Source organism: Alexandromys fortis, unplaced genomic scaffold, assembly GCF_014885135.2.
Source record: "Alexandromys fortis isolate MF-2015 unplaced genomic scaffold, M_Fortis_MF-2015_v1.1 scaffold_1, whole genome shotgun sequence".
NCBI classification, from domain to species: domain Eukaryota; kingdom Metazoa; phylum Chordata; class Mammalia; order Rodentia; family Cricetidae; genus Alexandromys; species Alexandromys fortis.
Window position 1 is genome coordinate 28,129,918 of NW_026067927.1, and position 27,997 is coordinate 28,157,914.

General features: G+C 43.6%; 2 protein-coding genes across 2 annotated transcripts in view; both read left to right on the forward strand.

Annotated features, from left to right (window-relative positions):
- Cap2 (cyclase associated actin cytoskeleton regulatory protein 2) overlaps positions 1-3,053 on the forward strand; it is a 133,555-nt gene extending 130,502 nt beyond the window's left edge. Inside the window, exon 13 of the mRNA XM_050144425.1 lies at positions 1,717-3,053. Within this exon, the coding sequence (XP_050000382.1) occupies positions 1,717-1,800 (84 nt within the window). The 3' untranslated portion in view covers positions 1,801-3,053. The remainder of the gene's footprint in view (positions 1-1,716) is intronic.
- Positions 3,054-18,214: 15,161 nt separating this feature from the next.
- On the forward strand, positions 18,215-27,984 carry Fam8a1 (family with sequence similarity 8 member A1). The gene is made up of 5 exons (XM_050143560.1): positions 18,215-18,991; positions 19,943-20,063; positions 22,579-22,702; positions 23,647-23,786; positions 25,223-27,984. The coding sequence occupies exons 1-5, from the start codon at positions 18,337-18,339 to the stop codon at positions 25,365-25,367; spliced, it is 1,185 nt and encodes a 394-aa protein (XP_049999517.1). The 5' UTR covers positions 18,215-18,336; the 3' UTR covers positions 25,368-27,984.
- The last annotated feature ends 13 nt before the right edge of the window (positions 27,985-27,997 follow it).

The window sequence follows — 27,997 nt, forward strand, 5'->3', positions numbered from 1 at the left end:
CTGGTCTCTGAGCCTGCTACCAGGCATCTGCAATTGTTAAAGATGTTCAGGTGGATTCCATTATGGAGCCCAGATGGAGACCCAGCAGCTTAAAGAATGTCTATAATCAAAGCCTAAACTTTTGTACTGAAATGTAGTCTTGCCTGTTTGGGTCAGTGGCATTGCTCCCTCAAGTTGTTGGATCCTCTTCACACATTTTCCAGCCGGAGGTGGGAGGGAGCAGTGCAGACCCTGCCTTGGGTGTTCGAATGTCAGACAGTGGGCATGCTTCATACTGATAGAAACCAACCTCCCAGAGAAGAGCGGGGGCTGTATCTGTGTCTTTGATGCTGCAGCATCTTACTATCAAAGAGGCCCCTTCATGATGGCGCATGCACCTAGCATGCAGTAGACCCTGGACTCGGTGCCCAGCTTGAGGTCTGTAGCGTACCTGAGAACAAAGCCAAGGCCTTGGCTACACTTGAAGAAGAGTGCCAGAAGTGATACCAGGCGCACACGTGCCTTAGATCACTCAAGGTATTTCTACTGTAGGTTAAAGACCAAGACATGCATTTATAGTCTTAGTACTTGGGAGCTTGAGGTAGGAGAATCATGAGTACAAGGCCAGCTGGGGCTACACAGCGTAAGACCCCATATCAAAAATCACTTGATTTTTCTATTGAAGCTCTCATTCTAGAATTCCTTCATTACTGCAGCAAAATAAGTAAACAAATCACTTCTCAAGACTGTACAGGAAGTCTAGTGAAGATAGAGAAGCTAGAGCTGAGGGGCATGAGTGAGTGTGTGTGTGTGTGTGTGTGTGTGTGTGTGTGTGTGTGTGTGTGTGGTGTATTCTCATGCCCAAAGAACACTTCTACAGTGTCTCAAAGAATAGACAAGTTTGGGCTCCATTCACACACTGATGTCCCCTGAGAGTTTGATGACCAGAGCTTCTTACTCTCTTCCCCAGCCCTGCCGAATCAGAATTAATAAGATCATGGGATGATTGAGGGCATGTTCAGGTTTGATGGAGAACAATGGCTAAGAGAGACTGGCTGGACTTACACACTGGGCATTCTGTTCATTGGTGCTGCCATCCGGGGCCAGTTGCTGAACATCTCATCTCAAGCCTCCACTCCCTGCAGGTGGCATCTCAGTAGCACCAAGCTCATAAGGCCTTTGAAGATAACCTGAGTTTGGTGTCTGGTTCTTGTAAGAATGCCTACTTTGGATTGGGGGAGGGAGAGGGAAAGGGAGGCGGCGGTGGGAAAGAGACAGAAATCTTTAATTAATTAATAAAGAAACAAATAAATTTAAAAAAAAGAATGCCTACTTTGGGCTCGGGGTATAGCTCACTTGTAGTATTTGCCTCCCACGAATGAGGCCCTGGGTTCTACCTCCGGCGGTACCTTAACCCTCGGCCATGCCTGTAATCCCAAAACTCAGGATCAGATGTTGAAAGTCAGCCTCACTCAAGTACATAGTGAGTTCAAAGCTAGCCTGGCTGCGTGAGACCTGTCTCTAAAAGCAAGCCTGGCTCTTTGTAAATACAGTCAGGACGACCCCGGCATGCAGTCACAGAACACGTGGGTCTGCATGTGACTGGGACCTCTCAAATGGTGTAGATTGGGATTTGATGCAGTTTTTCTCACCTACCAGATGACATCTGTCAGCCTTCCACCTGTTTGCAAAAGGAAGCTTTCACGTAAATAACTCTGTCTTCTCGACTTCTTCCAGAGAGAATTTCCAGTTCCTGAGCAGTTCAAGACCGTATGGGATGGATCCAAACTGGTTACCGAACCTGCAGAAATCATGGCCTAACCTGCAGGAGCTGTCCTTCCCTGAGTCTCCTCTAGCAAACAAGCAGAAGCAAGCAGCTGCTAGGAACTAGACGTCACCCTTGCCCCGGCCTCTATGTCAGCCTCCCGCCGTTCCGTGCTGTGGAAGCGGTGTCCTACCTGGCTTGCTTTTGTGGGCATTCTGAAATATTTAGCATTGGATCATGAATTGTGTGTGATTTTTAATTCCACATGAGCGCACCAGAGTTAAAGGAGAAGGAATTCTGTTCCCGTCGTATCCTGAACACCGTAACTGACAAGTAAGATCCCTGCTCGTGTCTTCGCTTAGGTTTAGCTGCTAGTTGAAACATGAAGCCTTAGAGAATCGATGTGTGTTTTCACCTTCTAGACAAGCTTAACATGATAAAATAGTCTCGTGCCCTGAAAAGTATGACTCTATTTTTCATTTTTACACGTTCACCTTTATCAGTGTGACTGTCCTGTCAGCATGAATAAATACTTTAGTCCATGTTTTTATACACACATGTACACACACGCAGGAAATTCCAAGGACCAAACTCGGTTTCTTGGTCCTGGGAAAGACAATATACCCTTTGCAATTACAGAAAAACAAAAGAAATTCTAACTTTTCACCTTAAATATTTCCCGCCGCAGCCCCTGAAAACTCTTATTTGTCTGCCCGTCCTGAAGCCAGAGGGCGGGAGGGGACGCGGTCCTCATTGCGCTTTTTAACTGCTTGCAGCTCTGCTCCGAGAATGGCTCAGCCTTTGCTTTCCAGTTTCCAAGTCGCTCGTGTTAGCCAGTGCCCCATACAGTCTCTAATGCTTGTTTGAGACCAGCTCCTTTTCCATCCACGAGGCTTGCCAGGCTGAACGCCAGAGAGCCAGGCGATTGCTTCTTGCACTGTCGTTGTTTGGCTCCGCTCCGCTTCTTTAGTCTTGGTAGTCTGTGCTTTTTCAAGTGAGCAGTGACGCTTCTCCGCATCTTCTCTGCACGGCCCTGGGAACGCTGCAGTTTCTTGGGTCATATTGTAGCATAACGCTTTCGGAACCAGTAGGAGCGCCTAGATTGTGCCGATGAAGGCCTCTGCGTTATCATTTTCATTTTTTGAATAGCTTCTATATCCACATAGTATTCAGATCACTGATGTTCTTGTATCAAAGTTTTGCTATAAAAGTTCTGTCCTTACGAATAATGTTGTGGCTTTAGTAAATATCATTTTTGAACAGTAAACTTAAACTAAGTAAAAACTAATTGTTTAAATACTGAGATGAATTCTGGGTGGTTTTGTTGGTTGTTGCTTGCATGCTTGCTCGTTGGTTCATTTATTTGGGGTCATTCCCGGATACAAAGTGAGACACTGTCCAGAAAAAAAAAAAAGGTTACAGGGCCAGCGAGATGGCTCGGGATGGAGGTGCCTAATGTCAAACCTGACACCCTGAGCTTGATCTCCAGGAACCATGTGTTGAAAGGAGAGAGCTGACATATGCAGTTTGTCCTCTGTCTCTACATGTACGTCATGAATATGCATGCCAGTACACACACACACACACACACATAGTGCACACATAAGCAAAAACAAAATTACTTTTAAAAAGTCAATATGTAACTGGAGACATGGCTCAGCGGTTAAGAGCTTTGCTGCTATAGTAGAGGACTCAGGTTCGATTCCAGCACCCACATGACAGATCAAACCGCCTGTAACTCCAGGTCCAAGGGATCTGACATCCTTTTCTGGCCTCCGTGGGCATCCGCATGCATGTAGTACACTTGCACACTCAGTCATTTGCACACACAGTCACACACATACACATAAACTTAAACTTTTTAAAGTGAAAACAAAAATCACTGTCAGAATGCTACATATTAGCATTTAAATGGCCTTATCTGACCAGTTTTTTAGAAAGAAAAATAAGTGGCCGAGAGTCAAGCATCAGGGGCCTTCCGTGCCTCCTTAGTGTTTCAGGATGAAAATGAAAACCCCAAAGCAAGTCTTTGTTGTAAACCCTGTCCTGGATAACACTGCCCCCAACCCTGACAGACTGTTTCTGAAGAGTCTTCCCTTTTACAGCGAGACCTCTTGAGGTGAGTCGGTTCTAAGCCACATGTCTGTGGAAATGGTAGGGAACACGTACCATGTGGCTCCCTTATTCCTTCGCTCGTGGAAGAGTCTACTTCATCTTCTTAGACAGCATGACTCTGTCTCGGGAATGTTGTTGTGAAGAGGAGGAAGCTGGAATCCAGGGGCATTAGCGCCTTGCACGAGGAGAAGCAGCAGCAGCAGGCCGGCAGCAGCAGGCCGAGTGGAGGCCGCCTCAGCTTGCTCCAGCTGCGATTCTTTGCTCCGCCTGGCCCCTCTCTGGAGTGCTTAGCAGTCACCAAATCCAGTGGTTCCTTCACACTCATCAGTGAAGGTTCTAGACACCGGCCTGTCCTGTGTGTGAAGCGTCCCTGCCTCCTCTCGTCCCTACCTCATTTGTCTCCCTTCAGTTCATCACCTGTGTAGATGGCTCTCGCGTCTGCGTGCATCTGGACCCATCTCCCCAGATCCGTATTCTTGATGTCCATAGCCTGTTTCTATCCGCTTGTCCCTACCTCTCAGTGTGGCTACAGTCACACATATTCCCCACAGTTATCCAGTCTTCCTCAGCTGCATCTCCAGTTTTCGGCCCTGCATAAGCCACTTGTTTAAACACGTCATAAGAAACCATTTCAGAAAGGGTGCGTTTATTGTGGCTTCCAGTTTTAAGGGACACAGTCTATCTCAGTGGGGAAGGTGTGGCAGGAGGAATGTGAGGTAGCTGGACACATGGCGGAGAGCTAGACAGGAAGTGGGCCCTGGCTATCAAATCTTGAGGACCGTGGCCCACAACCCCTAGCGATGCTCCACTCCCTAAAAAGCTTCCATTACCTTTAAAATCAGCATCACTTACTGGAGATGAAGTGTTCAAACATTTGAGTCTGTGAGGGCATTGCACACTTAAACCAGAAGAGGCCCCTGATACTTTCCGTCATAGAGTTATAATCGCCCATTTCCTATGGTAGGACACACGGGTAGGAAGTAAACAGGGGAAAAACTGTTCAGCGTTCTTTCCTTAATACAGTGTTTGAGAGAACTCCAGGCTGAGTTCCAGGCTGGACTGGAACTTGCTCCATAGCCCATGCTGGGCCTTGGATTCACCACAATTCTCCCACCACAGCCCTGTGAGCACAGCGGATGCAGGCACGAGCCATCATGGCTGGCTCGTGGTTCAGTCTTAGACGTGTGTTTTCAGGATGTCTTTGTGGTACACAACTGAAAATGTCAGCCAGTAGATAGATGCAGCTCAAAAGTCCTTGTCTCTGAACCCAGCTCCTCAGGAATCGTTTCATGAGCTGAATATTCCCCAAATGAATCTCATTAAACATGCTTGTTACAAAGAACTCATTTGAAAACGTTGGGACTGTCTGTTCCACGGTAGGTACAGATGCAGTTTTGACAGCCATTTTGAGGGCTTTTGTCCCTGCAATGGAGACACGCTGGTTTTATAATGTTAGCCTTCTTGAGCACAGTTCAGTAATTCTAATTCTGTGCAGAATGAAGTGTCTGTCTGCTCTGCTTGTAGGAGAGAAACCAGCCCGAGTCACCCCACCGATGTTCACTCGGGTCGCTCCAGATGGCTTTTGTTCCTCTGTTTGTTTAGTAACTTGGCACAGAATAGACAAGGAACAAAGGGTAATGTTTGCCGAAGAGAATTTGTGTTCGGGTTTCCCTCCAGCACAAAGTCTGGTTTCATAGTCTAAGATAAGTTTTTGCCTAAAGCTGCAACTTTAGATGTTTGGGATCCGAGGCCGCTTTCTTTCATTTGAGACTTTGCATTTTAGAAGCAGTGTGTGGTGACACGGGCCTGGAATCCCAGCGCTTGGGAGGTAGAGGCTTTCAGGGTCATGGTCAGGTCCCTAGTGAGTTCAAGGTCATCCTGGGCTACAGAAGACTGTGTCTCAAAGCGACAACCAAACCAAAAAAAAACACTTTTAGGACCATCAGTCATAATTTTTAAAAAATGATTCCTCATGATGACCAAAAGAACCAAATGAAAGATATGACCCTTACTAAACCATAATGCCAATTTTTAAATTCCATTTTCCAACATTACAGAAAAAAATATTTTAAAAAAATCAGATAACCAAGCAGTGGTGGTACATGTCTTTAATCCAGCACTTGGCAGGTAGATCTCCTAGTTTGAGGCCAGCCTTGTCTACTGAGTGAGTTCTAAGACAGCCAAGGCAACATCAGGGTTACATAGAGAAACCCTGCCCTGAAAAGCAAAATAAAATAAAAAATAAAACTCAGCTAATGCTGAATGTTAAGTCTGGAGCATAGCCCCCAGCCCCTGGCATCCATCCCAGCCTCCCTGACCTGGGAGTTGCTTTGGTCTGGACTCCAAATCCCAGCATGCCAGGTCCTGACCCCAGGGTGGGCAGTCAGGACCACTCCCACAGGGTATTTAAGTGGGTTCCCAGAGGAATAACACGTGGTTTTCAGGTCTTCATGGGCTCACTGCTTTCCTGTCTCCTGCCATGCCCTTGGCCACCTGAGAGCATCATGCTTAATAAAACAATGGGCATTTTGATTTGGTTTGATTTGACCTAATTGGATTACTTTTTGCCGGCAGAGCTGCGCTTTTTCATATTATTCTTATTAACACTGAGAAGGTAGCTAAGTTGTTAGAGTTTTGACTCCTAGGCATGAAACCCTGGGTTCAAACTACATTAAACAGGTGTGATGACCAAGCTTAGGAGAAAAGAGCAGAAGGATCAGAAGTTCAAGGCCATCCTTGACTACTTAGCCAGTTTGCAGCCAGCCTGGAGCTACTTGAGACCCTATCTATAGATGATAGATAAATTAGATAGATAGATAGATAGATAGATAGATAGATAGATAGATAGATAAATGCATGCATAGTAGATAGATAGATCCCATTGATAATTCCCTAAGATCAACAATTTATTCTGGCAACTAAACAGAAACCAGGTCTGCTTCAAATATGCTTAGTGATAACCTCATGAATTGGTTAGTTTTACTGGAAAGTCAGTAGACTCATCAGGGAAGTCTTTGTATGAATATAACAATGATGTAGAGTTGATTAGGAAGCTCAAGATTGGCTTGCAAAGACTGGTGGCCTTTTCTTTCTTGTTCATTGTTCCCACGGGGCATAGTCACATCCACACAATGAACAAAGTGCCTTTCCTAACAGGGCTGACACTAAGAACACGTGTCCTCCAGCAGCCTGCCCGGCTTTGAGATGACCAAGTCTCAAATTGTGACACAATGCCAGAGTCAGGCGGACACAGAGCACAGGAGCCAGGAACACAACTGCTTTCTGCAATCCAGTTCCAATAAACCAGTCTTTTATGGACGTTGAAGGCCTCTCCTGTGGCATCACAAAGATGGGAGACACCGAGAGAACTATTCACAGGAGCCGTGTAAAGATTCTTCCTGGGAAAGGCCAGGGGTGGTGGTGTACTCCTCTGATCTCATCACTGAGAGGTTGAGGTAGAAAAATGTTGAAGTTGAGGCTAGCCTGGGCTATCTTGCCCCCAAAATACCAGAGAAGGGGCAGGCTGGGTGATTCAGATGGTAAAAGTGCTAGAGATCTCAGGGCCTGAGTTCAATCTCTGGAACCCACAGAGGGAAGTGGAAAGGCTCAGCTCCTCAGAGCTGTCCTCCTTAGACAGGGACATGTCAAAAGTTAACACACACACACACACACACACACACACACACACACACACATGCACACATTCCCTGAAATACAGTTTTCAAAGGGGGTGTAAGTGTGTGTGTTCTTCCTGGTCTGGGATACACAGAAACTCTGAATGAATCCCCAGGCATCCCCTATCCTCTTATAAACTTGGCGCCATTTACGATGGCAAACTAAAGCATAAATGTCAGTATTTATTCGACAGATTTAATCAGAAGGAAGCTAACCATGCATATCTACAGAAAACTGTTCTTGAACATCTGAGTGATCCAGATACCTGACCAGACTCTCTAGGTTAGGGTCCTTTGTTTTTTAGGGCTTGTTTTCGGTGGTTTTTTTGTTTTTTGTTTTTTGTTTTTGTTTTTGTTTTTTTCACAAGGATGAGAAGAAGGAAGATGGAACATGATGGCCCTGCATGCGGTGAATGTAAAAAGTAATGGGGCCCTGTTGTCAGCAACCAAGATTCGCTTCCCAGCATTCGCAGAAATGCTCTCTCACTTGTTAGCGTCTAAAATAATTATGCCAGCAATATGGCCTACATTCTGCATGCTGCTTCTACCAACTGGCTAAGACAGCCACGTTCTCTAATTAAATTAACCTCCTCTACAGTTCACAGAAGTGTACGTCTGTTTTCCTCCGATATCCTAGGAGAGAGAAGCAATCCCAATAGCTTGTCATCAATTAGGAAGTAGGCTCACCCCTCATTAATCCTTTAAGAAAGTCAGCATGTTCTTGCATTCACTAGGCAGAGGTCATCATGAGGGTCACGTGATCTGGTTTCCATCTGGGAACCAGCAGAGGTGGTGTGCCCATCCAACCAATGCCTGACACCTCTAATATGAGGTAACCCTTTAACAGAATCAGTGCTGGCGAGAGAGACCAATAAGCAAAGCGCTCACTGTGCAAGCATGAGTTCAGCTCCCCGAAATTCACATCCAAAAAAGGAGGGGCTGGATGTGGCAGCAACACAGGCCTGCAATCCTTGGGGAAGCAGAACGAGGAAGAGCACAAGCCGTTCACCCTGGGCCGTGAGTGAGAGAAATGGTCTCAACTCATAATGGCCCCAGGGTTCAATGCAACTGATACAATTACAAGCCAAGCCCCACATCCAAGGCGCAAAGAACATCACAGAAGAAGGAATGGGAAGATTGTAAGAGTCAGAGGACCAAACTCTCTGCTGAAAGTCTCCTGTGTATGGCAGGAAAGCTGCATTCATGAAACCTCAACAATATGGCCACCTAAAAATTAGCAACATAGTGACGGCACCAGCTGAGCGCTCCACAGTGTCTTCTCTGCGCCCTGACGAGTCAATGGGCCACTGTGGTCGTCACCATCTACTATAAGAGCTTCTCTGCTGAGGGCTGAGAGATGCACCAATCTATGAGTATACAGATAACTTAGGGAACGGTTTACATTATGTCCACTTATAGGAAGAACTGTAATAGGTTTCCCCCTAGAGCCTAGGAACTAGCCAGTCAAGGGGTTTTGACCCAGTCAGCAGTACCAGGAATGAGTCCTGTTTTAGGGAGCGGTCTATAAATCCAATCAGAAAGTGTCTGGTTACTCTTAAAACACTTGTGATGTTATTGCACCAGAAGCCGTTCTTGTCAGGCTAGCCATTATATAGCTCATAGGGGTCGCAGCTGAGTGATAGTGTTGGATACTCTACTCCAACAGTAGCATAAATCGAAACTTCTAGAAGTATGAAAGCTAGTCAGTAAGAATGAAGCCACCAGGTGAGTATGAGAGGGACATCTCCATGCTCTAGGGCTCCACTATGTGGTGTCTTCAGCCACAGAGCCTTCTCGCAAAATTCTGGGGACAGCCAAGAACAATAGCCATAACATGTCATGTTTGGTGGAAACTAGGGCCCTATTGACCAACAACTCAAAAGGAGGGTACCCTTCCCTGCCACCAGACTTTTTATTTGATAGCCTATGGTGTCTGGAGAGGCATTGTCCCAACACATTCTTCCACAACGCTCAGAGGTTACTGTGGGAAAGGGGACAGAAAGGTTGTAAGGGTCGAAAATACTGCGTGTCCAAAGCTAGACCTTAAATCTAAGGTTGTTCTCTGAGCCCAGTACATCATATGCCTGCTCATTCATAGTCTCTCTTCTTCCCCCTTCTCTCTCTCTCTCAAGTTGGCTTTAAAAAATTTATACAATATATTTTGATCATAGTTTTTCTCCTCTAGTCCCTCCTACATCCTTCCACCTCCTTACCAACCCATTCCATGTTCTTTCTCTCTCAAAAAAATAAATAAATAAATAAATAAATAAATAAATAAATAAATAAAATAAAACTTTAAAAGATAAAAAAAAGCCAAGCCTCCCACCCCCTCAAAAGTATATGTACATACAATAAAATGGAGTCTATTTGGTGTTGGTCAGCTAACTGCTCCTGGGCATGGGGCCTGCCATGAAATGTGGTTGATACACCCAGTGGTTGATTCGCCTGCCAAGTGCTGGGATTGAAGGCTATAGCTACCATTTTTTGCAAGTAGCCAGTTTCAGATTAAAAATAGATTAGAGGTAAGCAAACAAGAAACAGTATTGGGGTTTTTTTATGTTAAGTACAAAGTGCCAATGGTAAGTAGACTCTTTCTCCAATATTTTATGAAATTAATCTTTTACAATTAATCAAATGTCCTGGCTAGAGAGATAACTCAGAGGTTAAGAGCACTGGCTGTTCTTCCAGAGGTCCTAAGTTCAATTCCCAGCAACCACAGGGTAGCTCACAGCCATCTGTAATGAGATCTGGTGCCCTCTTCTGGTCTGCAGGACTATATACATAATAAATAAATAAATAAATAAATAAATAAATAAATAAAATTAATCAAACATTCATTGTCAATTAATATCTCCAGCTGGATATGATAGCAGACACCTGTGACCCTGGCGCATGAACGATGTAGGCAGAACAATCTGGAGTCTGAGGTCATCCTCAGCTGCATAGCAAGTTTGAGGCCAACTTGAGTTTTATGAGACTCTGTCTCAAAACAAAAAATATTGTATATGTAAATTATATATTCTTGATCAAACTTAATGTCCTACACTTTTAATACCTCCTTTTCTTCGTAATTAACCGTGAAAACTTTTCTGTGTTATACTGCGTTACTTTCAGAGAGCCTGTTATTGGGTTTACTGACAAACCATTCTGTCCTTCTGCCTGCTACTCTGGATTTTTGATGGCGATTTCACAGAATTTTTTTCTTGCTTTGCTTTTATAAATAACCCTGCAGGAATGTGCTTGGTTTGGTAATGTTTTGTTACGTAGTAGATTCCTAAAAGGAGGATTACTGAGGGAAAGGGCTTGGTTATTTTGAATTTTGCTCAACTTGGCAAGTTATCTGTTTTTAAATTTGTGCAATTTATCTTCTTCAAAATGAATGAATCCTTTCTCCAAATATCACCAAAACTGAGTGCTTCCTTAGCTTTCCAGCCTGCTACAGAAAACCTTGTTGGTTTAAAAACTGATCTGGGGGTAACCTGTTGAATTAAAAAAAAAAGATGACGCTTGCATTTATTTAAAATAAAGTCAGCCAGAGTATTAATCTTAGACAACACTGTACATGATGCCAATAAAGTCCCCAAAGAGATCAAAAATAATTGTGGGAATTTTGTTTTCATTCTTTTGACTGCAAGACAGGCTAAGAACAGAGCAAAGATTTGGTGGGTGAATTTAATTTTGTTGTCACTTTATAACTGTAATTTTGCTACTGTTATGAATCATAATATAAACGTCTCTGCTTTCTAATGGTCTTAGGTGACCCCTGTGAAAGTTCATTTGTCCCTCAAAGGGGTCACGACCCCCAGGTTGAGAACCACAGCTCTGGGCAATGGGCCTTCCAGTTGTGATCATGGTAAGACCCAGTAAGAAGGAAAACCTGCAGGGTTGGAGAGGTGACTCCGAGGCAAAGGGCAGCGTGCCACCCTTGAGGAGCACTAGAGTCCACTCTGGCATCTCATAACTGCCCTTACTCCCAGTTCAGGAACTCTGATGTCCTCTTTTGACCTCCACAGACACCAATGCCAATGTTCACACACACACGTTAAAATCAAAAAGAAATAGTTTTAGAAATGAAATAGAGTTCAGTGGCAGGCATTTGCTGATCATGCATGAAACCCTAGGTTTCATCTCGGCACAGCAAAAAATAAAGAAATAACCATGGTATTAAGAAGCAGGCAGGGGAGAGGGGCCCTCAGGCTAGTGGACTCCATCTCAGGGGAAGACTAGGAAGAGATCCAGGAGAGGTGGAGCCACTGTCAAGGGTGAAATTCCTAGGGAAAGACGTGAGTTAAGCACAGGAGGACTGACTGACCTGATCTCGGAGATCAAGAACTTTGTGCTTTTCCCTGAGGCTCGCTTCCAGTGTGTCTAAGGGAAAGAACAGGGCAGAGCAATGTTTCCATATTCATTTGAATCGCCCTTTTATCTTATAAATGTGTGCTCTTCATGGTCGCTCCCCCCACCACGTTGGGGATGGAACCCAGTGCCTTCTGCATGCTAGGCAAATACTCTTTGGCTGAGCCACACTCTCTCTCTCTCTCTCTCTCTCTCTCTCTCTCTCTCTTTCTCTCTCTCTCTCTCTCCTCCCGTATGTGATAGTCATTTTCTCCCTCTGTCCTGTCCCATTCAGCTGATAATGATGCCAGGCTTCATACAAAAACCATACTTTTGCTTCATCCCAATCTTATATTTCAAAGTCAAGTCTAATCTTACCCTATAATAATCTTTCCTTGTGCCATATTTCATGGGCAGTGTTTATGGATAGATCCTGGAACCGACAAGCAAGACTTGGATTCTATCAGAATAAAATAGAGACAAGAGCTGGGTTTGAAATGCATAAACTGGATGCAGTGACACACACCACGAATCCTAGTGCTGGGGAGACAGGCAGGGGAAGCAGAAGTTAAAGGTCATCCCTAAACACATATCAAGTTCAAGGCCTGCCTGGGCTACGTGAGAACCTGTCTCAAATAAAAGAGGGTAGGGGAAAAGAGAAGAGAAGAAGGGAAAAGAGGGGAGAGGGGAGAGAGGAGAGAAAACAGAGAATTAATCTGTTGAGAGTCTCAGTTTTTGAAGGCAGGATTGGAGAAAGAGATTAGCTTTGGAAATTCCTCCCCCTACTGGCTGCCTGAAGTCCTGTCTGTTTATTTTACACAAGGCAGCAGGCTATGGATTGAGCGTGACGTGTTTCTCAGAGTTAACAAGAAGTCTGCTATGAGTGAAAACACAAATATAAGTCCCCCCAAATTCCTATAATCAATAAATCTATAATAAGGAAAATATTATTTTATTGCTATTTGTTGTATGCTTTTTTGATTACAACTGACAATAAAGTTTGCTTTAAGTCAGAGGAGAAGCCTCAGTGACCTCCTATTTCTTCCATTCATCCACCCAAAGGGAGCAATGGGTAAGTTTCTTAATGCTGCTTAGCAACCCCGGGAAGAGGGCAGAAAAGCCTTATTCAACATTTCCCCCCAAGTTTAGTTATACAGGAAAAAGATACTTCATTATATGTTTTCCACAAGTTAGTACAGAAATCAAATTATTTTTAGGATACATATTTTATTCAGAGCACTGGGCATCCTATTTATCAAATGTCGTTGGCAAGGATTACTCAAATAGCATGATAAATTTATCAAAAAAAAAACCCTTTGCTTATTGATATGAGATTCCCCTCTATATGCTGTGAATACCATTGGTTAATAAAGAAACTGGCTTGGCCTGATAGGATAGAACAAAGCTAAGTGGGGAAGATTAAACCGAATGTTGGGACAAAGAAGGACAGAGTCAAAGAGAAGCCGTGGAGCCGCCAGAGACAGATGTGCTAAAACTTTGCTGGTAGGTGATCACCTTGTGGTGATGCACAGATTAATGGAGATGGGTTAAATTAAGATGTAAAAGCTATCCAGTAAGAAACTCGAGCTAGCCAGGTGGTAGTGGTTCAAGCCTTTAATCCCAGCACTTGGGGAGGCAGAGGCACGTGGATCTTTGTGAGTTCAAGGCCAACCTGTTCTACAAGAGCTAGTTCCAGGGCAGGCTCCAAAGCTACAGATAAACCCTGTCTTGATAAAAATCTAAAAAAAAAAAAAAATTAGAAGCTCAAGCTAATGGGCCAAGCAGTGATTTAATTAATACAGTTTTGTGTGATTATTTAGGGAGTCTGGGCATCCAAAAAACAAACAAGTGGCCTTCTTACTACAAACTAACAAGTCTCATAACCAAAGAATAGATGTTTGGCTCCCCAAATATCTAGAATGTTCTCTGAAGTCCTATCAAAGCATGAATTTAAATCTGGATTTAAAAAAAAAAAATAGCTATTTTCTTAGTTGTGGTAGTACATGCTTGTAGTCCCAGAACTCTGGAGGGTGAGGCAGGGGGCCGCAAGGAGTTAGAAAACTAACAAGACCCTACTGAAAATAATAGTAAGGCCCAGAGGAATGGCTCAGCCGCTAAAGGCTAGGCTTACAACCCAAAATATAAGAGTTTGGTTCCTAACACTCACAGCTGTCCTTCCAGGTTTTAACTTTAAAGGAAAAGAAAAATCAAAAGACTGAACATCAAGGAAACAAGTCATTACTCCATTTCAGAGCTTTAATAAGGCTGATTGATGTCCGTGATGGGGGCCTGATTCAGGAGCCCAAGCAGCAGGAGAGAGATGGCAGCTTCATGATGAGGCCTTTTGTCCAGGTTTTCTTTAAGCTGGAAGGCTCTTGCATACAGAGAGCTTATCTTCCGCTAGCCAATTAGCCTTGACTTCAGTCCCATTAGAATCCCTTATTGCCCCCTATTCAAGTCATCGTGTGGTTCCATGCCCTGACGGATACAGACACCCATTTAGTTTCATCTCTACAAGTAACTGAACATTTAATGCTTACCAGTCCCGTTCTAACATAGTCCACTGGCCAGTGAGTTTACTGAGTTTCAAGCTAGAACCAATTCTTCAGAAAGATCTCGTGCTTTTTAAAGAATGGCTAATGGGGCTGGAGAGAGCTGTCTCTGAAGTTCAGAGCGCTCAGTGCTCTCACAGAGAACCCAGGTACAATTCTCGGCACTCGCGTAGTACCCTTCCTGACTCCGTTCCAGAGTATCTGATGCCCTGTTCTGACCTCCGTGGACCCCAAGCATACATATGGTGCACAGACATACATGCAAGTAAAATAGTCATATACATCCTATTTTATTTTATTTTACGTGTGTGTGCCTGCATTTATGTCTGTCCGCTCGTGTGTGCAATGCCCAAGCCGGCCAGTAGAGGGCATCAGGTCCACTGGAACAGAAGTTACAGAATTGAACCTGGGTTCTCAGTGTTCTTAACTACAGAGTCATCTCTCCAGCCCCCAGAAATTTTATTATATAAGTAAATATTTAAATCACATGACAATCCAGTTTTCTTTCTCTCACAATTATTTACTATTTTTTGCCTCTGATCATCTTTTTAAATGGAAATATAGGTCTTTTACTAGAGTACATATATCATTTTTCATTCTCAGTGTTCCCAGGAATGCCATATACTGTATGTATATTGCATATACATACAACCAATAATATATGTGAAACCTCACTGTATATGTGCGTGTGTGTGTGGTGTGTGTATGTGTGTATGTGTGTGTGTGTATACATATACATGTATGTATGTATTCAAAAAATGTTCTTCTGGGTTATACTGTATTATATTTATTCTTTTACCTATTTTGGTTTATGACTCATTGTCTCAGTCTTCATGAGGGATAGTTTTTACCTATGTTTGATTTCATTTCTTTCAAGTATTTACATGTTTTTTCTTTCACTTATGTGTGTCTATGTGCCGATGTTTTGTGCAAGCAATTGTGTACGCACATAGAGAGTATCATATGTCCTCCCCTGTTACTCTCTGTCTTAGTCCTTTGAGGCAGGATCTCTCTCTGAGCCTGGAACTTGTGTTTTGGGGGGCTAGGCTGGAAGCCAGCAAATCCCTTTTCTCCACCCGCTCAGAGATGGATTACAGCTGTGTACAGAACAAGACCCGCTTATTTTACGGTTGCTGGATCCAAACTCCAGCCCTCATGCCTGAGCAGCAAGCTCTTTTAATGGATGAGCTAGTTCTCCAGCCCCTCTGCACTTCTTTTGACTTAAGGTACTGTGTCTGATACTATGGGACCACGGCTGTTCAAAACAAAGTCCATATCCCTGATAAGCATGATATTTCATCCTCTCTCCAGGTCTTTTCCCCTTCACTCCTGCTATTCCTGCCTCCCCACTCTAACAAATAAGGATTATCTATTTAAACATTAAAATGTCTTAGTAGCTGAAGAGACAGCTCAGTGATAATTTGTTTAGCTGGCTTGCAGAGATGGCTTAGTGGGTAAAGGCAATTGTTGCCCATGCCTGGCAACCTGAAACCCATGTAAAGGTAGAAAGAGAAAAACAGACTCCATGTGTTACAACATAGCATGTGTACTTCCACACACATGTGTCCTACATAAACAATAAAATTATTATAATAAATACAGTTAGAAAATACAAATAATTTGCCTAGTATGTCATAAGATGCTGAATTTGATCTCTGGAATAAAAACACCAACAATGAAATCTTTCCTCCAAATTGATTTTGAAACCAAGTGGTCAGATTATGCCCTTGAGTTTGTCCCGTGGTCTTCTTGCATACAGCCTTAGAGCAGACTAGAAATACAAAGTTAAGGGAACATATAAAAGGAAGAAAGTCCCTCTTCTCCCTTACCTGAATTGCCGTGTTGCTTGCTGACAGAGAGAAGAGTGTTGACCTATATGTCTGGGGACTTCCTTATATAGAAAGGGTGTACAGAAAATTATATTTAATTCTCCCCATTAAACTATTATTATTAGCTAACTAACTATACTCAGGGTTAAAAATGAAGCAGTTTAACCTCTTTTTCTCTGGAAGGCCAATGAGGGCCACATGTATTACACATTATAGGCAAAGGTCAATCACTAATGCCCTCAATCTTTCTTTCTTTCCTTTTTTTCCCTTTGTGTGTGTGTGTGTGTGTGTGAGTGAGTGAGTGTGAGAGAGGAGAGAGAGAGAGAGACTGACTGTCTGCAAGTTGCCCAGGCTGTACTTGCGATTTCCTACCTCAGGTAGCTGGGAGTATGTGCCTACACTGTCAGACCTGGAATGATCTATGATCTTGTCTTAATTCTATTTCTTTCTCACATAAGAAATGTATGCTAGTACAGTCATACACCATCTTAAAATTCCACTTGTATATAAAGCATCTTCCCACAAGAAAAATGAACATAGCCCCTACATCTTCCTCTCAGCCTTGTAGGTTACATCTTCCGACGAGATAATGGCCAGCTCCCCAAACCACTCACACTGCTACCTGCTGCAGAGGCTAGTAGGCGCATTCTTCTCCTAGGAGCCACACTTGATTCCCACTGCCTGTGTTCTTTCTCCTATAAATTAACTCGATGCACTCGGACTCATTTTGAGATTCCTTTTATGCAGCATTGTTGAAGAATCTGGGTTGTACCTACGTACAGTCCTCCGGGGCTTTGAAGGGAATGCCACAGATTGCACAGTTGGTGATGGATGTTGAGTTGTGTTTCCTGCTACTAGTGATGGTCTTGAGTAGGTTTTCAAGTGTTTCATGAAAAGCTTTCCCTTGAAGCAGATTGTTAGTTTCTTAAGGGCAAAAGATAAGCCTTTTCTGTCTCCCAGAGTATCTACAGGATTGATTCTAAGCATCGTTTCTCTAGTTGTTACTATTGCTGCGATGAAACATCTTGACCAAAAGCAAGTTTGGGAGGAAAGTGTTTATTTGGCTTATAATTCCTCATTGTAGTTCATTACTACGGGAAGACAGGACAGGCACTCAAACAGGGAAGGAACTTGGAGGCTTGGAGCTAATGCAAATCCCATAGAAGGGTGCTGCTGGCTTCTCTCCACACCTGTCTTTTTATACAACCCAGGACTACCAGGCTGGGTGTGGCGGCACCACCCACAATGGGCAGTACCCTTCCACATCAATTACCAAATAAGATAATGCTCTACAGGCTTGCCTACAGGACAGTCCGAAGGAGGCATTTTCTCAATTGAGCCCCCCCCCCCTCAAATGCCTCTAGCCTTTATTAGCTAGCACGATCATCATCGAGTATTCTCACATATTTGGCTCTTGTAGATTTCTTGTACGACCCTGGGGATATAAAGTCACACTGCTATTCCTAACAGGCTTATAAATTTAACACAGCAAAGTGTATTAAGATATAAGTATGTGAGATGTTGCGTATAGATGAAAAGACCAAATCATACACGGACTAAGGTATTAAGCAAGAAATAGACGCTGTGCTTGGAGGTCTGGGCCCGCTTGGAAATTCCGGTAATTCGGTTGCAGTTCCAAGAGGGACAACCCCGTCCTAACCCCACAAGAGCGTCTCTAAGGCGTTGGTGATGGAATTGTCAAGAGGAATGAGTGATGCGGAAGGTCTCACAGATGTAGCCTAATTAGGTACGTTCACAGAGTCCTGTGCGTACGCAGGATCGAACACGTTTTGTTGTGCCGCGATGTGTTATTTTAACGAAGACGTCACAGTTTGTGATTAAAACACACAACAGAACGGCCGAAACGCCGTTGCATAACCGGGAACCAACTTCCGCAGAAGTCCCACCACCCGCCCGGCTCCCCCCGCGACGCGCCGGAGGGGAGGGGTTTCCGCTTCCGGCGGCGGATTGTTGACGCCCGCGCGCCCGCCCGCCGCAGTTGTGGCTCCCGGGCGGTTGGGGAGGGGCAGCAGTGGGAGGGCGACGGCGCTGTGACAGGCAGCGCGGAGGGTGCCTCCTAGGCGACGATGGCAGAGGGGCCCGAGGAAGCCCGGAGCCGTCCGCCGGGCCAGGACGACAGCGGCGGCGGGGACCACGAGCCAGTCCCTTCCGGGCCTGACTCTCCCGCCGCGGCCGCACCCCAGCCCCCGGCCCTCGCGACCATCGGCCCGGCCGGCTCCGAGGCGGAGGCGCCTCGAGAGCTCCGGAAGCGCCGGGAGACGGCGGCAGAGGTGGCGGGGCCGCAGGAGCCCGGGGACTGCGAGGCGGCGGCCGGGCCCGGCCGCCTGAGCGCGCGCGAGTACTCGCGGCAGGTGCACGAGTGGCTGTGGCAGTCGTACTGCGGCTACCTGACTTGGACCAGCGGCCTGGCCGCCCTCCCCGCCTACTGCGGCCCGCTGCCCGCAGCCCCGCAGCCGGCCGCCCCGGCGTCCCCGACCCCGCCCCCGCCGCCGCCGCCCCCGCCGCAGCTCGCCTACTACAACCCCTTCTACTTCCTGAACGCCGCAGGGCCCGGGCCGGGGGCGCCCACGGGCGGCGCCACCGCGACCGCCGTCGCCGGCCTCACGCCTCGGGCCCCGCACGTGCAGCCGGCGGCCCGGGCGGCCCCCGTGACCAGGGCAGGCTCTGCGACCCCTGCACGGACGGCGAGCGACGCCGGGCGGCAGGCGGGTGAGAACGGAGGTGAGCCGTGTGAGTGGGATGGAAGAGGGGCGGAGGAGAGGGTTCTGTTCGCTTTGAGGTTTAGCCCTTGTTGACCTCGAACTCTTGATCCGTCTAGCTCCACTGGCCGCGTGTTAGGGGTACTGGTGGCTCACAGCCCCTTTTTAAATGACTGCTACTCCTACTGCTCTTCTTGTGGAAGGATTTCACTCTGTAGTCTAGGCTAACCTTAACTGTGTAGCCAGGTTAGCCTCGAACTCGCAATGCTAGTTCTGTGTCAGCCCACAGAACATGCCTTGGCAGAGCGATCTCTTGAAGGAGTGACCATTGGGCAAGTAAATGCTCGCTTTTGAGATACGAAACTTCCACAGACATCAGCTATCGTTTGCCCAGACCAGGCAGAAATGTCCTGCCACGCAATGCCAATTGTTCTCCCCTTAGACCTGGCTCTAGTCCTTCCCGTGTCAAACCGTTCTCTCAGTGATCTCCCTGCTCCGGAAAGAGAGATCCCAAGTTAAACTGAGACGGCAAGCCCCCTGTTGTTGGAGGAGCTAGTTTACAATACTGGCTATCACCTGGACTTTGGCTGCCTTAGGACAGTGGCACTGAAAGGAGCTCGTTACAAATAGAATAATGAGCTTCATCTGGGCCCAAGCTTATTGATCTTAAATATCATCTAACTGGTTCTGTTTAATAACTACAGTCTTACTGTAGCAAATCTTGCAGTCGGTCTCCTGCCCCCGGGTCCAGAGTGCTAGGATTCCTGGTGTGGGTCTCCGTGTCCCGCTCATCATTAGATAATTTAGTAACATGTTCTCTTGATGACATCATTGCCATTGGCTGCTCAAGGCTCTATTTTTTTTTTTTTTTTTTAGTTCAGTTGGACCTTGACTTTACTTTGCCCCTGCATTTTCGGACTTGTATTCTTAAACCTATGTGTTCCTCTCCCCTGCCCCTTTTCCTTTTCTACAGGCAGAGAGTATGTCATTCCATCCTTGGCGCACAGATTTATGGCAGAGATGGTGGATTTCTTTATTCTCTTCTTTATAAAAGCGACCATTGTCTTGAGCATCATGCATCTCAGTGGGATAAAGTAAGTTAACAATGGTCACCGAAAAGGCTGGAGCTGCTACCTAGAGATATTGCTTTGTAAAATCTGCTCATGCCTGTGAGTGACTGGGTGATGGGTGCCCAGGGCCAGGATTTCTCTGTGAAATCCTCTAGCAGTTGTATTTGCTTTGTTTTTTGTTTTATAAAACTTTTTTTTTTTTTAAACTGTGTTTATATGTGAACTTGTGAAAGCCAGGAGGTCAACTCTGGGTGTCTTCTGCTCTCTGCTGTTCTGTTTTGTTTGTTCTTGAGATATGATCTTTCACTTAACCAGGGGCTTAACATGTAAGCTAGACTGGCTGGCCATCAAGTCCCCGGATCAGCCTGTCTCCTCCCTTCCCCCTAGATGCTACATAGGTGTATGGTACTTTGCCTTCTGGATGAGTTCTAAGGACAAGCTGAGGACTGAGCTGTCACCCCCCTGCTGGTTTAAGAAAGGAAACCTCAGTATGTTAAGATCTGTGGGAAATATTCCTATTGAAAATATATAAAAAGAGCGAGGCTTTGTTGGCACATACCTTTAATCCCAGCATTCAAGAGGCAGAAGCATGCAGATCTCTTGAGTTCAAGACCAGCAAAAAAAAAAAAAAAAAAAAAAAGACCAGCCAGAGCTACAGTTGGATCCTATCACAAAAAAACAAACAAAATTTAAGAGGCAAAAGGAGCCTCCAAACCTGGCTTGTTCTATTAACCATTCTCTTTGGCCAGGAATTTATTGGTTTTCTTCTTGTTGGCCAATTAAACACAAAGAGGGGCTATTCAATGGTTAAGAGCACCACTGATTGTCCAGAGGTTCCAAGTTCAGTTCCCATGTCAGGCAGCTCATAACTACCTGTAACTCCAGCTCCAAAAATCCAACCCCTTCTTCTGCACACACATGCCATACATTTGTGTACACACACACACACACACACACACACACACACACTTCTCCAGAGCACGAAGAGCCTATGGTAGGGGAACTCTCAGTGATCAATTAGTAGCATTTCAATGGGGTTGATTACAGTTGAGCAAATTTCACTCTACTGCCAAGTTTGGTGTTTTCTTGAGAATTGCAAATTCTTAGGATAATAGCTCTTATCATTTACTAAGCCTTTTCTTATGTGCAAGATATTGAACTTGACTCTTTTTTGTTAACCTTAGTACCACCATGAGGTAGACACTGTGTTTATGACAAGTTAAGGCCAGAACTGGGAGAAAAGATTTAACAGTTACAGTTGTTAAACCTTATAGAGTCCTTGTCAGGTGTTACTGTGATTCCTTCCTATCCCATCTCACCCCCAACACAGCCTTTATTTTACATTTTTATTTGGAAGTCAGCAGACAATTTGGAGAACTTCACCTCTCCACTCTGCTCTAGTTTCTTTTGACTGATTTCATCACATAGTTTAACAGGTGCCCAGTCTTTTTTCTTAAATATTTATTATGGATACAATATTCTGTTTACATATATGCCTGCAGGCTAGAAGAGGACACCAGACCTCATTACAGATGGTTGTGAGCCACCATGTGGTTGCTGGGAATCGAACTCGGGTCCATTGGAAGAGCACGCAATGCTTTTAACCGCTGAGCCATCTCTCCAGCCCCCCAGGTGCCCAGTCTTAACACAATCTCCACACAGAGAGAAATTGGGGCCCTATCACTTGCTCCAAGGCTTTCTCTCCTGCCAGTCTTTCTCTAAAGTGTCTTCCATCCTCTTGGTCTGGCTGACTGCTCTCCATTCTTTATGTTGTAGGAAATGTCATTTCTGAGAAGTCTGCACAACCGTCTTCTGTGGTGCTCGTTTCCTGACACAGTTGGCATCCTAGTTTATTATTCTTTATTCTATAATTTTCCTTGCTAGTTAGAATCTCAGTGGAAACTGAGACGTTCAGCATTCCCTTGCTGTCCTAGTCTGCCTTCTGTTGCAGTGATAAACACCATGATCAAAAGGGTTTATATTATCTTATAGCTTTTAGTCCCACTGAGGGAAGTCAGGGCAGGAAATCAAGGCTGGAACTAAAGAAGAAGCCATGGAGGAATGCTGTCTACTGCTTTGTTCAGCCTACTTTCTTAGAGCACCCAGGACCACCTGCCTAGGGGTGGTACCACCCACAGTGTGCTAGGCCCTTCCCACATCAATCATTAATCAAGAAAATACCTCACAGACTTGCCTAAAAGCCAGTCTGATAGAGGCATTTCTCAATTGATTTCCTCTTCCCAGGTGACTCTATCTTATTTCAAGTTGACAAAACCATTGACCATCATGTCCTCAGGTCTGGCATCTTATTTGTTCTAGTGTTCTTCCGCTGACGTACAAACAACCACACCTTTTGCTTTTATATACTTATTGCTATTTGTTAAATAAACTCATAGGTATTTTGTACAATTAGATGGCATGAACCTAACAGCTTAGAATTTCATCTAAAACTTATGACTTAGACTGATCAGGGGAAAATGACACAACTGACCTGGTAACTCTAACTAGTTCATCTATCCCCAAACTCTCCTTTGTGCAGGGACATCTCTAAGTTTGCCATGCACTATATAATAGAAGAAATCGATGAAGACACATCGATGGAAGACTTGCAGAAAATGATGATTGTGGCACTTATATACAGGTTGTTAGTTTGTTTCTATGAGGTAAGCTGCCAACTGAAGCAAATACTGCTTTAATAGTGTAATTTTTAGGTTTCTACCAAGAAAAAGAATGAGAATTTCTGAAGCATCTGTACACACTTGTATTTTTTCACAATTTTTTAAATTAACATTTTTCAAGTAAAAACTTAAATTTTAGAAAGGAGACCTTTAATAACTGCTTTGTTGTGTTTTTCAGTTTTGGAAATAGAATTACATTCATAAAATAGGTTAGGTCCAAAAATATACTTACAGACTGGTTATAGAAATATATTTTTACTTGTGAAACAGCTTCATAAACTATGAGCCAAAAAATACAGTAGATAATTTTGATATTGAACATTTTTTAAAAACTATAAAAAATGCATTAGTGACTAATTGGAGAGGGGTAGGTATTGGAGATCAAACCCAGAGCCCCACATGCTAGGTAAGCCAAGCCTCTTTTTCTTTTTTAGAAACGTCTCAGAGTTCAAGGGCAAATCTTGAATGCAGTTGGGACTTCTTGAATCACAGCCTACCCAGTAATTGGGATGACAGGCCTTGTGCCATCAGGCCAAACCTTTATTTAGTGTTTTGTATGTCAAGACAGGGCCTCATTATGTAGCCTGGCTTAATCCCAAACTTGCCAGTCATCTCTCCCCATCCTCTGGTTGGTTAGTGGGCTTCTAGGATTCTAATTGGCACATCCAGTGTAACTTTATTTTTGAGACAGGGTCTCACCCTGTAGCCCTCTCTGACTTGAACTCACTGTGCTTACCAGGCTGACTTTGAATACAAGTTTCCGATCCTACCTACCTCTACTTCCAAGTGCTGAGACTAAAGATATGTGCCACCATACCTGGCCCTCTGACATGACATTTTTATAAAGAATGAGGTGATTTTAATAGAAAAAATTTTAATCTTTAAAATTGATTTAGTTAATTTTCTTTAAATTGTCCTTCTTTCCTTAGATAATTTGCATATGGGGAGCAGGGGGAGCTACTCCAGGAAAGTTCCTGCTAGGGCTTCGAGTTGTGACCTGTGATACATCAGTACTCATTGCTCCAAGTCGGGTTTTAGTGATTCCTTCCTCAAATGTTAGCATCACAACGTAAGTTCTTTATCTTAATCTACTTGCAAAAAGAGTACAGTTAAGTCATCTTCTACTGTATAATGATGTCAATTGTACATGGCATATTCAGAAGTGATTAAGATTCTACTATATACTAATTTCAAGGTATCTTGAGCTTCTGGAAATGCACTGATTATTGCATTCTCAGGATCATTCATACATTCCTCAGAATGAGTTCGTTAAGTGGCACAGGATTGTGTTCAGTATTCACTAGTTACAGGTTCTATACAGTATTTTAAAATACTGGTCTTTTTCTTCATCGTATACACTGTAATCATATGGACTTACATGGAAGTTTGTGTGTGTCTCATTGCCTTTGGCATAAATGTTCAAAATGATTCTATGAAATGTGTCGCAATGAGAAGATACTTGGGTGTTTTCAGTGCCCTGTGCCTAGCTTTCTTCTCTTGCTCTGTGAACTACCCACCACAACCCTCTCCTGGCTCCAGCTCTTACATGTAGCACCCATAATGCCTGTAGTGAGGGTGCAGTGGCAATGGAAGCTGGGGAGGCGAGTGAGCTGTGATCACTTGAATCAAACAATTTGGCTGATTCAGGGGAACTAAAACAACAAGCTCCAGAATTAGGCTAGATTTTGCTAGCATATGCACATTGCCTTAGAGCTTTGTGTTTTAATTCAGCTCCCCCCCCCCCCCAAGAGTTTGTGTAGCGCTGGCTGTCTTGGAACTTGCTCTGTAGACCAGGCTGGCCTCAAACTCACAAAGATCTGCCTGTCTCTGCCTCCTGAGTAGTGGGATTACAGGTGTTGCACCACCATTGCCCAGCTCTGGCTACTTCTTCTAATGAGTCAATAATGGTTACTGTTTACTGAACACTTCTCAGATACCAGGCATTTTATTAATTTAACACAGCATTTTGATCTCATTTTCACAGCTGTGGAGCATTAGTAATTAGAGAAAGAATGTGAAACCAACCAGTTTGGATTCAGAGTCCACACAGCCACTGACAGGCAAAACTAACATTGTTAGGATAATTCTCCATTTTGAGCTATTACTGAAAGCTTTTAAGACTTATAATTACTGGAGCCCATACAGGAAAATGGATAAAAGAATAGATTGTGTTTCAGATAAAATAGAAAGTAGGACTGCAGTAGCACACCCAGTTCAGAAGATTCTAGAAACCCATGGGAATATGTGACTATGGAAAAGGGATGTTCGTCTTCTAACAAAATAGAAAGTAGGTGTGCTGTCTCCTTGTTGGTGTCCCGAGTTATTTAAAGCCATGCACGTCAAAGTTGTAGTCTTCTAGGAAACTTTCTTTAGGAGCAGAGTAAGTAGTTTCACTGTATTGTGTGAAAGGTTTGAACTGTGTTCTGAATGTAGAGACAGCAACAAGAAACCTAGTCAGGAATGACTCCTACGACCTGACGTGCTGCTTCTGCTTGCTTCCTCTAGGTCCACCATACGAGCTTTGATCAAGAATTTTTCTATTGCTTCTTTTTTCCCTGCTTTCATCACACTACTGTTTTTTCAGCATAATCGAACAGCCTATGACATTGTAGCAGGAACCATAGTGGTAAAAAGAAATGGAGTCAGATGATGCCCCAGAGCCCAGAATTCCACTCTTTGGAATAATAATGACAAGTCTAAATTATGTATTAAGGCCATCAGTATCTCTAGGTTACATTAATTGATGATTTTAAAAATTAGAGCAGTCACTACATTGTGATGCAGGAGACTGTTCTGAAAGTGTTGACTCTACTTATCCAGGAACTTTCCAGAAGGAAAACCTATTAAATTCAAGTGTTAAATATTTGTAGGATAACAAAGCAAATGGTTTTAATCAATATAAACAAATACATACTTTAGCATTTAAGATAACCAAAATTTGCTGGAAGGATTTTCAGCTTTAAATTCTCCATTTTCTTTTGGCTTATCCTGGAGTGAAAATGTCCAGTTGTGTTTTATAAACACCTACATAACTCCCACAACTCTTCTTAGGGAAGTTGTTTTCTGTGGGCATTGAGAAAGACCATCAACTCAACATCCCACTGGCTCCATGGTAGGTATTGGAGAAAAGGGCTAGTGAGGAAGGCCTACCAGTCCCTCACGTCATACTTCCATGTTGTTCTAGAATTCACTGCAGTAGTGGTGGGATTTTACAGCTTCTTACTGCTTATGTATTTGGAGGCAAGAACTTTTGTGATGATGAAAATATATTGTCATATCATTTATATTTTAAAAAAAGGTAAGTTAGTGATTGCCTTCTGTGAGGGTAGAGCGGGGATGGGGATGTGATTTTTCAATGTAAATTCAGCTTAGAATTCATGTGCCCTAACATCCAACTATAAATAGGGGGGGAAACATTCAAACATTCCCAGTGTTTGCGCTCCAGTGTTCTAAATGTACCTGTAGATTCTATTTCTGTACAAGCAAATTCCTAACTATATTCTGTACAGTTCCATGACTGTCAAAACATCAAGGTATTAAAAGAGTTCCAGTGTTTTGTAATAACTTAAATACTAGCAGCCTGTGAAATATTAGTTTTCCCATGATAAATTGTTCTCTCTAATGCAAGGCAGAATATCATCTCCGGACATTATTCTAGCGTCTTTGAGCTCATTTTGAGCCTGCTAGAGATGAAATTTGGGGGAAAACATTAAAGCAAACTTTTGCGTATAGTCATTGTACTTTGCTCTGTTGGTGCAACATTATCGGGTTTATGTCTGTGTGCTTTTATTGTGTCCCAGTTAGCTCGCTGTACATTTTAAACTTTATTCTTACTCGTTCTTCTATGTGATTTTCTCAAGAAACACTAAATTGTATTGTATAAGAGCTCAATCTTTGTTCCTTGGTTTTAAATAGCAAGAATAAGCCATGTGTTATGTTTCAGTGGGCTTTTCTTTGACATTTAAAACTGAAAATGCATTTACTGTCTACAGACACTTTAAGAATCTAATAGCTTATTGTAAAAGTTCATAAACCATGATTTCTAAAAATAATTTTACAATAAATCCAAAAAAAACCTATTACTTGTTAAGAGCAGCACATAGGACTTGCTTGTGGCTCTGGCAAGACCTGATGGCTCTTCAAACTCTTACACTACAGATCAGGAAATTGGTACGGACACTACTTTTGCCACTGATAAGGAAATTCAAGTTGAAATGTGCTTCATCCACCCAGCTCTAGAGTATTTGATTATTGTAGTTTCCACAGGGTATTTTTATTTGTGCAGTAAAATAGACAATTTTTTAGTTTAAATACTGCAATTTGCTTTGGGCAAGTTACTTAGATCCAGCTGTGGATTCAAGCTGTGCCATATAGGTGGTAAGATTTGCCTCTACAATAAAACCTCAAACTAAGTTCCCTTTGGGGAAGAAATCTCAAGAGTTGAAATAAAAAGGAAAAAAGGGAACCTGGCATGTTTCTTCTTCATAGGGTTGTAAAGTGGAGCTTCCTTCGCAGAACATGAGTGTATTCAATTACAGAAATACTGATTTCCTATGTCTCATGCTGAAGCTGTAAAAGGGCAGAAATGAAGATGTTCTTTTAATGAGCATGAAACCCTGAGCTGAAACCTTAGGATTGGAGTCTTGTTGATGCATTACCATTCAATCCAGACAACTGGGAAGAGATTTTATTTTAGGCAGTGAGAAAGTCTCAGCCATCACTGGCTAGATCTTGTTCCACCTTCTAGGTAGGAAAACTGTGATAACTGACCATAAACACATGCCAGTAGACAGTATTCTAAAGCATTCTAGCACTGGCTTAATTCTCCCCTACTTCTCCAAGAAGGAGATCCTAAAAGTTTTAACTTTAAAAGAACTTGTTCACATCAGTGATTTGAGTGTTTCACTTACACAACTGTTTCTGGCAAAGAGAAGGAGTTGAAATTTTACACTTGCTATTTAGAAGGTGGGACAATTAAAGTTTCTCATTGTTTGGGGACAATGCCTAAATTAACAGTATTCATAAACTCCAACAAGTACTGTTTCAGCTTCTTTATTCACATAACCAAAGGCCAAAGCCCTTACTCATGCCTGGGTGAAGTTCCTCATTTCAGCTGGTATGTGCAGATTTCCTTGTAGTTCACTTTAGAAAGGCTTCCCTTGCAAACAGTATCTAATGACCCACCTATTAAAAAAAGCCACCATTCTATTTTTAATGTTTGTATGTCACCAATTTGTATTTTTGTCTCAATAAATATGTCAACAGTGTTATCTGTGTTTG